Raw genomic sequence first — 16,790 nt, 5'->3', positions numbered from 1 at the left:
TTAATAGCAAATGCTTATTACATTGATTTGTTTTGAGAATTTCATAACTTATTTTGAAATACTTTGAGACACTCAGGGGTGTTTCAGATTCTAGGCTGGAAATCTCCAGTCTAGAAAGCTGTGTATGATGGACGAGAGAGAAAACAAGATTGGGAGATGGGTCCTTGATATCCAAATAGGGAGAATGTTTTTATATACAGGTTGCCGGATGGGAGCATACAGTAGTCCTCCTTTATCTGAAGTCACAGTCATACACGGTCTGGAAGCAGATGATCCTCCTTCTGACTCATCCTCAGAAGGTTAGTAGTAGGCTAACCCTACATCACAAAGGCCATGTCGTTCACCTGACTTCATCTCAGACATTTTATCATCTCATATCACAAGAAGAAGAAGAAGGGTAAGCATGATCTAAAAGGATATTTGGAGAGACAGACCACATTCACATAACTTTTATTGCAGTGAATTATAATTGCTCTGTTTTATTATTATTGTGTTAATCTCTTACTGTTTCTAATTTATAAATTAAACTTTATCACAGGTATGTATGTATAGGAAAAAAACATGGTATATATAGGGTTCAGTGCTATCTGGAGGTTTCAGACATCCCCTGAAGATCTTGGAAGGTATCCCCCACAGTGAGGGAAGGACTCCTGTTTTCTGGAAAAAAAAAAAAAAAGATTTTTGTAGTATATTTGGTATCTTTCCTTTTATCCTATTATATTTTGAATCCTTTTGTATATTTATTTAAAGATGTTATTTATTTATTTATTTGAGATGGGGAGGGGAAAAGGCAGAAGCAATTTCCCCTGCTGATCAGAGAGACTGACTTAGGGTTTGATTCCAGAATGTTGGGATCATGACCTGAGCCAAAGGCAGATGCTTAACTGAGCCGCTAAGACATCCCTCCTTTCATATTTTTAAAAGCATACCTTAAGTTGCCTACTCTCCACTTTAACTGGATTTTAATTTAACCAAAACTCTGTATTTTTTTCGTTCTAGACACACAGATGAAAACAGACACACAGTGCAGTTTGTTTTTATTGATGCAAATTGCTCTTTTTTGCTTTTACTGCCTTGAAACACACATACTGTTTCCACTTCTAGTCTCCTTTTATCTTCCACTTCTAGTCTCCTTTTATCAAGGAATGGTACAGAAGTTTGTGAGTCAATTATCCTGGAACCAGAAATTGATTTTCCTATAGAATCCATGCCTAAGTTCTCAGCTAGCTGGTGAAAGCCCATTTCTCTTAGGTAGCATACTATGGAATGAAGCTACTCTTTTTAAATAGTATTTCAGTGCAAAAAGAGATCCCCAGCTCTATGCCCAGTGACCAGAGTTTGAGGCAAGAGACTCAGCAAGAGGAAGGGCACCAGGCTTTATCATGGTGGCCAATGTTCCTGGGGCCAGCTGCTAAGGAAATGCCACTGGACACCTGGGCTCCCATCCCCCTGGAGGCCTCTCGGAAACTGCCCACAGGGTCCTCAGCTGTCAAATCCACGGATTCAGTTACAGTGCTTGCCCTTGGGTTCATTCTTGGTTAGGAAAGACTACCAATAAGATATGCGTGAGGAAAATGGGAATTTAGGGGAGGCAGAGTAGGGAAACAGATGTGTTCCTATGAAAGATTATGTTGACCTTTGGATGCAAGGTCCAAGGTCCCTGCCTCTATAAAAATGGATCATACCAGTCCCTGTAGATCCTATATTGTGCAAATGCCAAAATCACCCAAGGATTATAGTTTATTAGTCTTCTATATGCTTAGAGGCCTCATACATATGATTGAATCTTAAAAAGCAGAATTAATTTTCATTATTTTGGAACATAGTTGCCTCCTGATCACCATTGCAATTAAAAATTTTTTTAAGTTGGTGTTTCCCTGCTTTTTTTTTTTTTCAAAGATTTTTTAAAGAGAGAATGTGTGTGAGGGAGTGCATGCGGGCTTGGGGGAGGGGTAAAGGCAGAGAGAGAGAGAACTTAAGCCACTCTGTGCTGAGGCAGAGTGTGACCCAGGGCTTGATCTCATTACCCTGAGATCATGACCTGAGCTGAAACCAGGAGTCAGACGCTTACCCGATTTTGCCATCCAGGTGCCCCTCCCTGCTTCTTATTGGACCTACTGGCTGCTTCCTTTTCCCTCTTGGCCTTGTCTTGGCAGCATTTAAAATGTAATTGATATCACCTGCAATTTTATTAAGTGTTAAACATAAAGTTGCACAGTGAATCACTAAAAGCGCCATGACGTTTATTTTCACAATTAGTGATCTTTTGTTTACAAGTAAAGTTTTTGCAGCTTTCTCATCATTCCTCCTCCCCCTTCCTCTTCTTTTTTCCTTTTTGGTGGTCTTCGTATACACTTTCCATGTTCTTTATTTAAAACAGCCTAGAATCCGGTATCCGCACTTAGCACTATTTGGTACAGGATTCAGGAATCTTAACTATTTTTTTTATGCTGTTCTAAGACAAATGTAATTAGGAAAGCAAATTTGTTTCAGAACCTGATATAAAGCATGTGTTACATTCTACTGGTCTAGATGTTTGTATTCTTAACATAATTATTTGAGGGGCACCTGGGTGGCTAAGCATTTGAGCATCTACCTTTGGCTCAGGTTGTGATCCTGGCGTTCTGGGATTGAGTCCCACATCGGGCTCCTCACAGAAAGCCTGCTTCTCCCTCTGCCTATGTCTCTGCCTCTCTCTCTGTGTCTCTCATGAATAAATAGATAAAATCTAAAATAATAATTATTATTTGAGTCTGTTGATTTAGCTGTTGATCGATCATTTTGCAAGTTACCCTTTTTGAAAAGGAGACACTTGTTTAATCTAAAGCTTGCCTTAGTAATGATCGTACCAACCCCCAAATTGGTATTTAATGAAAGCTAGTTTTGAATCTTAGTTGCTACATTACTGATATGAAATCTCTCAAACTTGTGAAAAAAAAAAAAGATCCTCTAAGCTCTCAATTTATTTATGTATTTTTTTTTTTTTTTTTTTGCAAATTAAATATAAAGAAGACAAATCTTACAAAACATGGTCTTTAGGTGCCTCTGACAAATCGGGGGAACACATGCTAGATCACTGTTGCCCATACTTCTTCTGTTTATTTTACCACCTTTAAAAGATTTTCCTCCTGGGATGCCTGGGTGGCTGAGCGGTTGAGTGCCTGCCTTCGGCCTAGGGCGTGATCCTGGAGTCCTGGGATTGAGTCCCACATCGGTCTCCCTGCAGGGAGCCTGCTTCTCTCTCTTGCTGTGTCTCTCATGAGTGAGTAAGTAAAATCTTAAAAAAAAAAAAAAAAAAAGAAAAAAAAAAGATTTTCTTACTGAACTTTTCTCATTCTCTTTTGTTCCTATTTATTTAACCGTCATGTAGTTATTAGTATTTATACATGCTTTTTTTTAAAGATTTATTTATTGATTTATTTATTGATTTATTTATGATAGATATATATAGAGAGAGGCAGAGACACAGGAGGAGGGAGAAGCAGGCTCCATGCCAGGAGCCTGACGTGGGACTCGATCCCGGGACTCCAGGATTGCGCCCTGGGCCAAAGGCAGGTGTAAACCGCTGAGCCACCCAGGGATCCCTATATATGCTTTTTATAGAAGTTAGGGATCTGCTCTTTTAGTTGTACTTGTCTCTTCAAAAAGTTCTTTCCTGTGGCAGAGCTAAAATAGGGGACTAAGAAGTCCTTTTTTTTGATGCTAATTAAGGGATTATTAAATAGTTTATGAAAGCAAGTTACATACATACAATCTATTGGCACTGTTAACAAGCCATGTATACCATGAACTTTGCACCGATTGATGCCTTTAATGCCTTTTTTTTTTTTTTTTTTTTTTTTTTTTTTTGAGAGAGAGAGAGAGACAGAGAACATGAGCAGGGGAAGGGCAGTCAGAGGTGAGAGAGAACCAGGCTCCATGCTTAGCGCAGAGCCTGACAGCAGGTTCGATCTCATGACCTGAGATCATGAGCTGAGCTGAAATCAAGAGCCAGACACTTAACTTACTGAGCCACCCAGGCACCCCTGATTAATGCCTTTTCAGCAAAACTATTTTTTAAATTGTACCTAGCTACATTTTTTTCTTTTTTCAACTGCCACTTTCAAAGATAAACTTCACTCTCAAGTTAGGAAAACAGATGACTCTTTTTCCCCCCTAAAATTCTCTCTGAAATGACATGTGGACCTGGTAGCCGTTGTGAATCTGCTTTATTTTCCCCGCTGTGTTATAAAAAGCAAGGCAGGCATTTTAGTGCCCTTTCAAGAGATGCTAGCCTGGGGTAAATAACAATTTAGTTCAGGTGGGTAGAAAAGAATGCTGATGACATTCTTTTCATCAGCTCCATGTGTAACCTCCAAGCAGGAGGTCAGGCAGTAAAACATTCGAGTGAACTGGTGAAATGTTTTGTATTTATTTACAGGCCTCTGAATCACAAGACCGATCCCAATAAACTCAACAAGTCAGAGTGATGGAGGAAAGTCTATGAGGCATGCAGAACAGTAAAAGTGGGCAGTGGAAGGGACCTGTAGAGTACATTTAGCCTGCTCTTCTGTTCCCGCCATGGAAGGATGACCATGAGGATCTCTGGTGCTGTGGACGTGGGTGGATGTGATGAGGAATGGGATTGTACTCCTGTTCTTCCCACCCGCAGCTGAACTGCCTGCCATTTTGCTTTCAGATTCCCGCCATCCTGAAGTCTTAGAATTCTGTTTTGCTGAAAATTCTCAGTTCTTTTTCTTGAACCTTTCCTACCCAAACCTTCTCTTGCATCATTCCTAAGGCATTCTGTATCTTCTCTTGTACTAGACTTGATGACTTGATGTCATTGCCTACCACAGTTGGGTTTAAAGTCGGGGGCATTCTGAAACCTTAGTGTTGCCATTTTTAGTGTTACTGTACTAAAGAATGATTGAGGTGTAGCTTGTAGAGAATTTTTTAAAAAGGAAGAGAACAGGGCCTCTGGGTAGGAAGTCCATAATATTTTCTGACACATGGTGAGCCTTGGGGTCCATAGATACTCATTTCCTCGTCTCCTTCCCTGAAGCCTTGCTGTTCACCTTCCCGTCGCATGTCTACCAAACCGTGGGCCGACCTCTAATTCCTACCTGACTGCTCTGCCTTTTTATATCTCAAATAAAAGATTTCATGGGGTAGGAGGGTTAAACTCTTTGTGTGAATATTAATAATCCAAGTTAATTTGGAAGAGCTTTCGTTTTATATACTACTAGAAAAATTGTTTTTATAAGCAATTATCTCTGTGACCTAGCAGAAGTCAAGGCAGAGTAGATTCAGTGAGTAAGAATAATTTAGTGTTAGCCTATTGTACAAATAAGAATGCTTTAGAATCTAAAATAAGATTTTCTTATTACTTGAATGTCTCTCTTTTTCAGACTGTTGCTGGACCTTATTAAAATATGTTAGGAAGTTACTTCTCTTTATTACAGACCAGCAATCATTATTGAGAATTTACTGTGCTGCTAGGTGAAGTGGAAGTGGTAGGTTAGGAGTTATGAAAAGATACCAAAGCATGGTTCCTTCTTTAAAGGAATTTTATTATAAATTCTTTATATGTTAAGTCCCCTTTTTAGAAGACTTTATTATTATAAGCTTTATATTTTTAAGCCTTTTCTTTCCTGCCCTCCTCTTCCTGCTTCCAACCCCCCCCCCCCCCCCCATTTCATCTCAAGAGCAAGATATGTTTTGCTTTGCTGCTATGTTCTTGCCTCTTTTCATTTATGGCTCCTGGTGAGTGCTGTGATAAGATTTTTGGGTGTGGGTGGCTAAGTGATATTTCTTTCTTTAGCTATTTCAGCTGTGTTATCCTCATTAAATTTGGTGAGTTGACCCAGCAGCAGGATCTTCAAGCAGCTTCTTTAGATGCGATGGATGGACTGACTTTGTCTTCTACTAGTCTTAACCTCGACGGGCTGTGTTTTGATGGGCTATCCATTGAGGGAGGGCTCGCCCTCCATTTAGGTTCCTTAAAGTTTTGGCACAATAATGGTTTCAGAGAGGAAGAAACATTGTGTATTTTGTAATGCATACATAAAGTCTGCTTTTTTTTGGGAAAAGCATTTTAGTGCACCTATCGTGCTTTCACAGAATGGACAAGGCAGTGCTACTGAGGCAGAAGGAAGTATATATGTAGGGTTGATGACTGCTCTATAAATGATTTTGAATAAAATATTGCAAAGGCAGGACTTATTGCATTTGCCTGGATGGTATGAGGCGTGTTAGCAGAAGAGGAAGTATCTGAGTCTGGAAGGATGAACGGGACCTCCAGGAAGAAAGAATGTCTCCAGAAGGAGAGAGGTATCATGGGCTTTGAGAGTGGTGGATATGCAGGGCATACTGAGGAGGCTAGGAGTCCAGTATGCCTTGTGCTTGGGGTGAGCGGGGGTGGTGGGAGGTGGGCGGAGGTGGTGGTAAAGAATGAGAACTCCTTTTAAGCCGAGATATGATGGTAACAAAGGAATGTGTGTGACTTTTATATTTGGAAAGATTAGAATTTTTCTAGATGGGATCCTTAGTACCTGCCTGTCTCACTGAGGGTTTTTTTTTTTCCTTGTATCAAAGTTAATCCAGTGTTTTCAAACTTACATGGCTTTTCTGTTTCCATTTGACTCTGTCCTCAAAGAAAATACATATTTATAGGACTGGTAGCAATATGGATTACCTGGGTAAGCATTTAGGGACACAGGTAACTTTAAACACTCTTTACCAAGCCACATTCTGTCTTTGTTTTGTTCTGGTGCTGATACGGCAAAAATGGTGTCTAGCAGGAAAGTCAACATATCTTAATAAGCCATTTGTTTTACAGGAATGCTGGGGTTTTGGCAAATGTAATATCTGCCTGGCATACATTTTGCAGTGATGACTCTTTTAAACTTGTTCCAACGGGGGCAGCAGCATATTTCATTGGTCACTGTCAGTCTTGCAAGTAAGGGAGAGTCTGACAGGCTTTGAATTACTTTTCACTTTGTATACATACCTCAGCCTCTTAGACTGTCACCATGAAAAACAAAACAAAACAAACATCATACAGAAATTATTTCTACCCATTTAGTACTATGCCTTTAACTGTCAGAAGTGGGTGGGAAGAGTGAAAAAACTGAAGAGGCAATTCATCTGTTCTTATTTTGTGACTGGGCTTAACACCATATGCATGTGCCAATACAGGGAGAGTTTTCTTGAGAACCTGGAGGTGGGAAGTAGAGTGGGTGGGGGAAGCCTAACTCCTCTGGGGAGAGGTGGAGGGGTACGTTCTGCTTTGATTGTTTGGCAGGAGGGGTTCAGGAGAATTATACTCAGATAATAAGAGCTTCTTTGGAAGTTGGGCACAGCCCTCTTTCTCACCTATAGGACAAGGCCTACATGAGAAAATTGGCCCAATGTCATTTTGGCCAGGAAAGTTGTCTTTTCCCAAATGTTACTTTTCCCAGGGCAATGATATAGCAGGACATTTCTGAGAGAAGGAAATAAAATGTGTTTTATGGGATTAAAATTGCAATGAAGATGCTGAACTGAGTTTTAAAAAAACTCAGTCACATAACAGGTAAATTCTTCAGATAGCTGACTGGCCAAAAGGCATTGATTGAAAAAATGCCATTCCCTGGATCATGTGTCTCTTTTATTAAGTTTGAAGATACATTGGGAGGAGGGATTTCTTTTTTTGCAGTGTGTTCTGCTCCTTGGTCATGGCCATGGATGGGGCAGGAGGCGGATGCTTGATTATTATTGACCATAGAGCAAGGGCACTGCCAGGACTCTGAACATTAGGCCCAAGAGGGTTTCTGCTGAGCATGTGACTTTACACTGTTGCCTCGAGTGCCTGTTCTGGTGCTCACATCCTCTGTTATATGAGGGTCCCGAGGGCACACAGCACATCTTTTTTGGAGACACGAGTGTGTGGTATTCACACAGTGGGGTAGCACCGTGCAGCAGTTGGTTTGAGCTGGGGTGAGGGAGACAAGGCCGGGTATAAGGTTGGAGGTGTGGGGACACTTAGGCATCTTGGCCAGCCCTAGCTCCGCCTGCCAGGGAGCTCAGGAAAGGTGGGGTTCCTGCAAGGGACTCCACACAAGGTGAATCACACTCTCTAGTGGTGGAGCCTTGGAGTCTGCATTTTAACACATTCCCTGAGTAGCTTTTCAGTTGGAAGACCACTGGTTCGTGCTTTGCTCCTGCAGATGACTGCTCTCAGCCCATTTTGCAATATTGAAAAACCTTTCCTCAGATGGTCTGGCTGTGGGCTGGTGGGTGAGGAGCCTGGAGCATTTCTCATGCACTAGCAGGGGCTCTAGTGTGTAGCACGCCTTAAAATCATGATATCTCAGCAGAGAGCTTGAGATTCTATAACAAGTATGAGGTTTGTTGTTTTTTTTTTAAAAATGGGGTGTTTTCTTCTGTTCAAAGACAAGCTCAGATTATTAATTTTGCTCTCTGGAGTTATATGCTGAATATGCTTGCTGCTCTGGAAATTGTGGTTGGGGGAACGTCCAGATGGTAAAAGACTACCTGGAGTTCCTAAGTCAACTCTTCAAATTATTCTAGATGGGGGGAAAAAAAAGAACACAAAAGGAAAACTGTTGAGGGCCAGGAGTGAAGGAGGGAATCTTTCACAATTGGGTAAGTCCTGGAATTCCTTCCATATTTGTTTTTCTTGCAGTAATAATGATGATGATGATGGTGAAAATGAAAGTGAAAACATGGCAACAAATAAAAAGAATAGCAAGGATTTTATGAGGACTTGCTCTATGCCTTTGCATACATCGCCTCATTTAATTTTTGTCACAACCCTATGAAATAGGTGCTGTTATTTTTTTTTAAGATTTATTTTTTATTTATGATAGACATAGAGAGAGAGAGAGGCAGAGACACAGGAGGAGGGAGAAGCAGGCTCCATGCCAGGAGCCTGACGTGGGACTCGATCTCGGGACTCCAGGATTGCGCCGTGGGCCAAAAGCAGGCGCTAAACCGCTGAGCCACCCAGGGATCCCAATAGGTGCCATTATTGTCACCCCATTTTACAGATGAGGAAACGGAGGTAGGCAGTTTTGTGCAAGTCAAATAGCTAACAGTGGCAGATGTGGAATTCAAACTTTGAACCTGAGCACAAAATCCAGTGCAGATTCAAGATTCAAATGCCCCTCCAGCTAGGTAGGAAGAATAAATGAATGAAGCAGGCCTGTAGTCACACCAGAGTGGTTCCCTGTCAGTGGGTACTCACTTCAATCCCAGCTCCTTGTTGCTAGGCTAAAATTCAGGCCAGTGCAATCAGATCTTAATTTTTTTTTTAAAGAGCAAATGGAAATCTATTTTTATGCGAAACGTCTCGATTTTTTAAATAGTGGCAACACATTCAGATTTTAAAACTATCTGGGCCGAGCAAAACATGAAAACGTAAGCGAGGCTTTTAATCTGCTTACTGCTATATGCCCAGCATCCAGAACAGCGCCTGGCCTATGGCTGGTGCTCAGGGGATGCTTGTTGAACAGATGAACGAATGAATGGCTGTGGGCCGCATTATTGCACTCGGAGGCTGTCAGTTTCTCACCTCTGTTTTGCGGGTTTCCCCAACTACCTTTTAGGTTTCTCTGCTGCTTCCGGTCCCAGACCAAGTCATTTTTTAGCTAAATATATCAATCAGCTATACTTCAAAGGTTAAAATCCCTTTAGTTTGAGTTGGTGTCCAGACGACCAGCATTCCTGGTGTTTTTCTTAGTATTTGTTTGTTTTTACTTATTTTTATTTTATTTTATTTTATTTTTTTAAATTTTTTATTTATTTATGATAGTCACAGAGAGAGAGAGAGAGAGAGAGAGAGGCAGACGCAGGCAGAGGGAGAAGCAGGCTCCATGTACCGGGAGCCCGACGTGGGATTCGATCCCGGGTCTCCAGGATCACGCCCTGGGCCAAAGGCAGGCGCCAAACCGCTGCGCCACCCAGGGATCCCTATTTGTTTGTTTTTAAAATTTTCTTTTTGGGGCGCCTGTGTAGCTCGGTCAGTTGAGCATTTGACTCTTGGTTTTGGCTCAGGTCATAATCTTGGGGTCATGAGATGGACCCTGGCACTGTGCTCAGTGCTCAGTGTGGAGTCTGCTGGAGTTTCTTCCCCCCACCCTCTCTCTCTGCTTCTCCCCCTCTATTCCGCTCCTACCCCTCACATTTTCAAATAAATAAATAAATAAATAAATAAATAAATAAATAAATAAATATCTTTAAAAAGAATAAAAACTGTAAGGCGCCTGGGTGGCTCATTTGCCTTGGGCTCAGGTCATGGTCCTGGGATGGAGCCCCACTCAGCAGGGAGCCTGCTCAGCAGAGAGCCTGCTTCTCCCTCTCCCTCTGCAACTCTCTCACTCACTTGCTTGGTCTCTCTCTTTCAAATAAATAAAAATCTTATAAATAAATAATTCTTTTTAAAAAAATTCTGGTAAAAAAACTTCATAAAAGATCATGGTTACCATTTTAACCATCTTTGCAGTATACAATTCAGTAGTGTCAGGATACACACACTATTGTCTAACAGATCTCCAGAGCTTTTTCATTTTGCAAAACTCAAAGCTCTATACCCACCAAAGGACAACTCTTCCTCCTCTAGTCCCTGGTAGCCACTGTTCCATTTCTACAAATTTGACTACTTTAGATACCTTACATAAGTGGAATCATACAGTATTTGTCTTTTTGTGACCGGCTTGTTTTCACTTAGCATAATGTCCTCAAAGTTCACCTGTGTTGTAGCATTATTAGAAGTTCCTTGTCTTCTAAGGCTGTATTGTATTCCGTTGTGAGTATAGACCACATTTTGTTTCTCCATTCATCTGTCAGTGCATACTGGGGTTGCTTTCACCTCTTGGCTATTGTGAACAGTGCTGCTATGAACGTGGGTGCGCAAATACCTGAGAGTCTACTTTCAATTCTTTTGGATATTAACCCAGAAGGGGGATTACCGAATCATATGGCAGTTCTATTTTTAATTTTGGGGGGAACCCCATACCCTTTTCCATAATGACTCTACCATTTTACATTACTATCAACAGTGCATGAAAGTTCTGATTTCTTCCCATCCTTGTCAACTCTTGTTATTTTCTAGGGTTTTTGTTAGTATTATTTTTTGTTTGTTTTGTGTTGTTTTTGGATTGCAGCTATCCTGATGGAGAGAGAGGAGGTCATATCTCATTGTGGTTTTTGGCTTTCATTTTTCCAGTGACTGGTGATGTTGCACATCTTTTCATGTGCTTGCTGATCATCGTTTTGTATTTCACTTTTTATTAGCTATTTTTTTTAAAGGGTTTATTTATTCAGGAGAGACACAGAGAGGCAGCGACACAGGCAGAGGGAGAGGCAGGCTCCCTGCAGGGAGTCCAATGCAGCCACTCTGTCCCCAGACCTGGGATCTCACCCTGAACCAAAGGCAGATTCTCAACTGTTGAACCACTCAGGCACTCCTTCTTAGTAGCTTTCAATCTATGAGCTTTCAAGGGCTGTAAAAGTATATTTCCTATTATTGGCATGGTGTAACATAGAAGAATCTTTTCAGTGTGATTGTGTTCTCTCCTGCACAAAGATGCAAAAGTTCATCCAACCAGCCTAGCTTGAGGAACCATTCAAGGATCAGAAACTAAAGTCAGGAACCCTGGCTTCTGGCTCTAACTGCTTAGGAACATAATACTTATTTCCAGAAGACCTACTATGTTCTGTTAGGTTTAACCAGAAAAAGTACAAACTGAGCAATCTTTAGTCTATCAAAAAGGAGGCCACCTTTCATCCTGAGAACACTGTTCTGTGGAATATGATTAAAACTTTTGGAGTCGAGGTGGTGAAAGGTAAGGGAGATGAGGGTTGAAGTGACTCACTCCTTTTTCAGACAGTGAACCATCTCCTAGTGACAAGCTTAGTGTACTTAGAAAGGATTGACAAACGAGAGTGGCTATATAAGACAAGTAACTAAATGATCTTTCCCCCCACTTTATCATTAGTTGGTGCTGATTAGAACAAAAGAAAATTGGTTGTAATCAATCTGGTGAAAATAATGCTAGGGTCAAAACCCCCTAAATCCCGGAGAAGAGGAAATTTCACTCTGTGACAGCTAACTTGTAGTTTTAGGGTTAAAACGTGTTATATACACCTCTTAAAATTTAAAATTAAAAATTTTTTAATTTAAAATTCTAGAACTCACTATGCTAGAGTGGACCTCTTGTGACTCAGGATTAATTGAAAAAAGGTACACATGTCGAGGTCTTGACTTCTGAGATGTCCTTTACTGATAGGGCATTGATGTGGGATTGAACATAATCTGCAGCCTTCCAAACAGGAGGCATTCCTGACTGTTCACTGTGTGGTTTGCGGACCTGGAGGGCTGGGAAGAATTGTGGGGGCTATTGTTAGCCGGTAGGTTAATGGTTAACTCCTGCAACAGGCCAGAGGGAACACCTGATCTCTGATGAGACCCACTGCTCAGAATGAGTAATAGTTAACCATTCCTTACCTTTGACTAAGACCATATACCTTCCATAGTTTGTTCTCCTGAGTGTGTGAGACTGCAAGGGTTTTTTTTTTTTTTTTTTTAATTTTCCTCTTGCAAATAAAATGTACATGGCACAGAAGTTTTATGACTCATTCCTTGCAAAGAAAGCAGGTGGTATCCATGAATAGTTTGCCCTTTTCAGGGACAAGTAGAATGATTGTTACCGAATCTTCACTTAACTCAATTGCAGTTGTGTAGAGACCCATATAAAATGGTCTTGTCTTCAGTGTTACAACAGCATTACCCTTAGCAAATGTGCCCTTTTAGTCTGCTGTGCTGCATGTGACAGTGAGATTTTCTCATTTGTGGGGACCAGTCATCTACGGTTGGAAAAGATAAAAGAGTTTTCAAAAGGGGGAGCAAAGAAAAACAGGAGGTCCCCCTCTCTTCACCTGGGCTGCTTCATGCTTCAGGCTGGCTGCATGCCAGGCTTTGAGGAGTCAGATGCCTCATTCCTGGTTAATGCGTGGTAGTCATCTGGTAAAATGCCACCACCATGAAGGTGTAGTTTCAGATGTTCCATTTATTATGTCCAACTGAAGCTTTTGGTGCTCATGCCCACTTAAGAACATTCTAGAAACATTAGAAATAGCCTTTATATTAAAAAAACACAACACTTTGGCTGAGAATTTTGTGCCTGATATGTTCATGGTTCTAAGCTCATTATCAGGGTCCTAGTGTTCTCTCTTCGAAACCTCTCCAATGTTGTTTCCTTTCTTCCTCGTAGTCTATCTGCTATCTCTAATTTGAGGATGCATGGCTGACATGGCCAGTGTCTCTCTGGCTTCGGTTTACCTTTGAGAATTCATTGTAAATCTATTCTGAACCAAGAGTTTGGTCTGTGTTGGAGTATTTCCTGCTTATTATAAACTCTTTATTTGAAAAACATTTTTTAAGGAATTCATTTATTTATTTGACAGAAAGCAGGTGGAGCAGCAGGCAGAGGCAGAGGGAGAGAGAGAAGCAGGGAGCCCAATGCAGGACTCAATCTCAGGACCCTGGAATCATGACCTGAGCCAAAGACAGACACTTAAACCCACTGAGCCACCCAGGTACCCCCTAAACTCCTTACATTAACGAAGAAACAAAAAAAGACTGGTCTCTTTGCTTGGTAGCTAAGGCATTTGAGGCAGTTTCTGAGGGTTGACTGCATCTCATGTTCGGGCTTGGGCTCCATGTTCTTGGCTGATGGCACCATCTCTCCCTGGATACTACGTTTGCCAAGGGACCAGACATCTCATAATGATGTATTTCTCAGCCTCTATCTTGTTTGACTTTCCTTTGAAATTCAACATTGAATACAGCCTCCTCTTTGAAGCATTACCTTCTTGGGTCTCCTAGATGTTCCTTCTCCTACCCTGGGTATTCTTTGTCACTGTCCTTTGAAGATTCTCCTCCACTGATCACCTGTTGAATGTATGTGTGGTCTGGCATCTATTTTCACAGGCATATCCAAGACTTCTACTCTAAGCTCCTCTGTAACTCATATCCCTCTCTCTTTGGGGCCCCCACATTCCAGCTGCCTACTAGATTACCCATGGAGATTGACTGCAGATATCTTAAACTCAGAATGGCACAAACAGAATTCATTGGCTTTCTCCTCAAGCTTGTTCCTTTCTTCTATGTTTCTTACTTTGGAGATGGTGTAAGAGTTAAACCAAGCACTTGAGTCAACCTAAGAGCCTCATTCTCCTTCACCCTCTATCTGCCATAATTGCCAAAACCTCTTCCTGACTCTACTGTAGCTACTTTATTCCTAATCCTAGGTAATCCTAATTTCCTAATCCTAGTCCTTCCGATTCAGTACGTACCTTACCTCCTACAGGAAGATTCCCCGAATTGCAGACTTGACCCTCCTCCTGGGGTGTGCTTTACCTGTTTCCCTTGGGCGTCTGTCTGTGATTGAGTTTGGCCTCGGCAGGGACCATGCCTCCTCCACCATAGTTTCCTACTCACCAAGGTGGAATGGTACCTTGGAAATCTGTCATTTAGTGAAAGTGTCTGAGTACTATTCCATGGCTGATGGGTTTCTACCCTTTACATTAACAGATGGGGCTGGGACTTCAATCTGTGGACTTTCTGGTCCTAAAGGTCCTGTTTCTGTGGTGCCTGTTCCCTGTTTGCTTGCTTCAAGCTGGATATGGCCTCTATGGGAAGGTGATGGAGGGCAGGAGGCAGTTTGGGTGCATTGAGAAGAACAGACTTGCAGCACTTTGCTCTAAGGACTAGGGAAGAAGCTCCTGATGAGTAGCTAGTTCTCAGTAATGGGATGTTTGGGGCAGCAACCCATTGCTAGGGGCTGGGCTGGATGCTTGCATGCAGCAGTGATAAGGTTCCCTGTTTGGCTAAATGGTGATTGACTGAGGTCACCTCTTCCTCTGTTTTATGGCTCCTGGGGTGCAGTGTGAAGGTCTTCTCAGGGCTGGGGATCAGGGGGAGGCAGAGGCAATTACTTTACATTTGTAATCTATGTTGGAAGACTTTTCTTTAGTCTTGGGTTGGCTTTCCCACGTCCCATAACGTGGGGAGGAACTGGGACATGGCGACATCACTGGCCGTATCTTGCCAGTCTCCTGATCCGGCAGTTTGGGGAAGGTACCAGGTTCCCAGCTATATCTCACACCTGTCAGTAACAAGAAAGCTCTGAGATCAAAATGATTACAGGCCGAGGAAACATGTCCTTACTATGAAAGCTCAGAGACTCACACCCGTGAGCTAAAGTAAATGCGTAAAAAGACAGGAGGCAAACATTATTGGAGGAAGGGAAGTCAGGTATGTTTGCTGCTGAACAGATGGAAATATTTTATATGCAGATAAAAGACAACGACTCCCAATAATTGTTGACATTAGGCCGTGCTCTTCCGGCAGCTGAACACGTTGTGTGATTTTTCCCTCCTTGCCCTGCCTGGTTGCTCACAGGCGACCACTGCAAAAGTGGGATGACAAGATTGCATATTGGGCACCTGGGTGGCTCAGTGGTTGAGCATCTGCCTTTGGCTCAGGGTATGATCCCAGGGTCCTGGGATCGAGTCCTGCATCAGTCTCCCCGAAGGGAGTCTGCTTCTCCCTCTGCCTGTGTCTCTGCCTCTGTGTGTCTCTCATGAATAAACAAATAAAATCTTAAAAAAAATTAAAAAAAAAAACAAGACTGCTTATTAATGTGCTGCTCTTCACTTTTCAGAGATGGGACAGTCCTGAACTGAGAGATGTGAAGTGACATTGGAGTGCTGGTTTTGATTTTTCTGTTTCTTACACTCTTTTTTGTTTGTTTGTTTGTTTAAAGTTGATCTTGTCCTGCAAATACACACCTGCATACTGGAGATAAGAATGGAAGAGGCAGCTGCCGATCAGCTTATGTCTATGTGTGAATAAGGTGCAGGCCTGCCGATTACTGAGCTGTGTCCAAGACCAGATCCGGAATGTCTTTCCCCACCCCAACCAGAGTCAACACGCGTTTAGCCAAACACACGTTTCTATTATGTCACTGGAGATTATTTTGAAGATTGAACAAGTTAGGTCTTAATAGAGTACTTGAGATAGTGCCTGTCATAGTAAACACCGTATAGGGCTTGCCATTTTATTGGTGTCATTACTTGCTTTTAACGAAGTTGTGCTTCAGTTTTACTCTCAGTGACGTGTGTCTCCAAATATAAATTAACAGTGTTATTTTCACAGTTTGAATTTAAAGCTCAGAATCCCTCCCTTACTTGGATTTTGTCCTTTTGGTTGGAATTTTCTTTTGAGCTATTTCGTCTGCTTTTGTTGGGGTAGGCTGCTGCTGTTGATGCTCAATAATCTACTCCGATTAGCTTTTAAAATTGCAAATTTTCACAACTTCCTATGTTTCTGTCCTGTTAAAAAACTTTGAAGGAAATCTGGTTATACCCTATACAAATAGCTGCTGTGAGAACAATGGCGTGGTTTCATTTGTATTTTCCACATGGATAGTTTCTGTGATATTGTTATTTCTGACATTACCATGCTATGTTTTATTAGGGAACTATTTTGCATGATCAAATCACTCTGCCTTTTTTTTTTTTTTTGATAATTTCTTTTCAGTTCCTTGACAGATGCTATGTTTGCCCCAGTGCTTAAATAACAATGTCTGTTATTTTAACTTAGCTTTTAAATTATAGAAAGGTTGGGACGTCTGGATGGCTTAGTGGTTGAGCGTCTGCCTTTGGCTGAGGTCCTGATCCTGGGATCCAGAATCAAGTCCCACATCAGTCTCCTTGTGGGGAGCCTGCTTCTCCCTCTGCCT

General features: G+C 41.7%; 1 protein-coding gene across 2 annotated transcripts in view; it reads left to right on the top strand.

The window, feature by feature from the left end:
- The window catches only part of PTPN14 (protein tyrosine phosphatase non-receptor type 14), a 180,363-nt gene that overhangs the window by 23,084 nt on the left and 140,489 nt on the right, over positions 1-16,790 (top strand). Inside the window, exon 1 of one of the 2 annotated variants that reach the window (XM_035718491.2) lies at positions 5,919-6,312. The exons of the other annotated variant lie outside the window; for it this stretch is intronic. Within the exon in view, the coding sequence (XP_035574384.1) occupies positions 6,293-6,312 (20 nt within the window). The 5' untranslated portion in view covers positions 5,919-6,292. Of the gene's footprint in view, positions 1-5,918; positions 6,313-16,790 lie in introns of those variants that run through there. 2 annotated transcript variants of the gene reach the window in all.

The sequence above is a fragment of the Canis lupus genome, chromosome 7 (genome assembly GCF_003254725.2).
Source record: "Canis lupus dingo isolate Sandy chromosome 7, ASM325472v2, whole genome shotgun sequence".
Lineage (NCBI taxonomy): Eukaryota > Metazoa > Chordata > Mammalia > Carnivora > Canidae > Canis > Canis lupus.
This window is presented reverse-complemented; position numbering and strand designations above follow the sequence as displayed.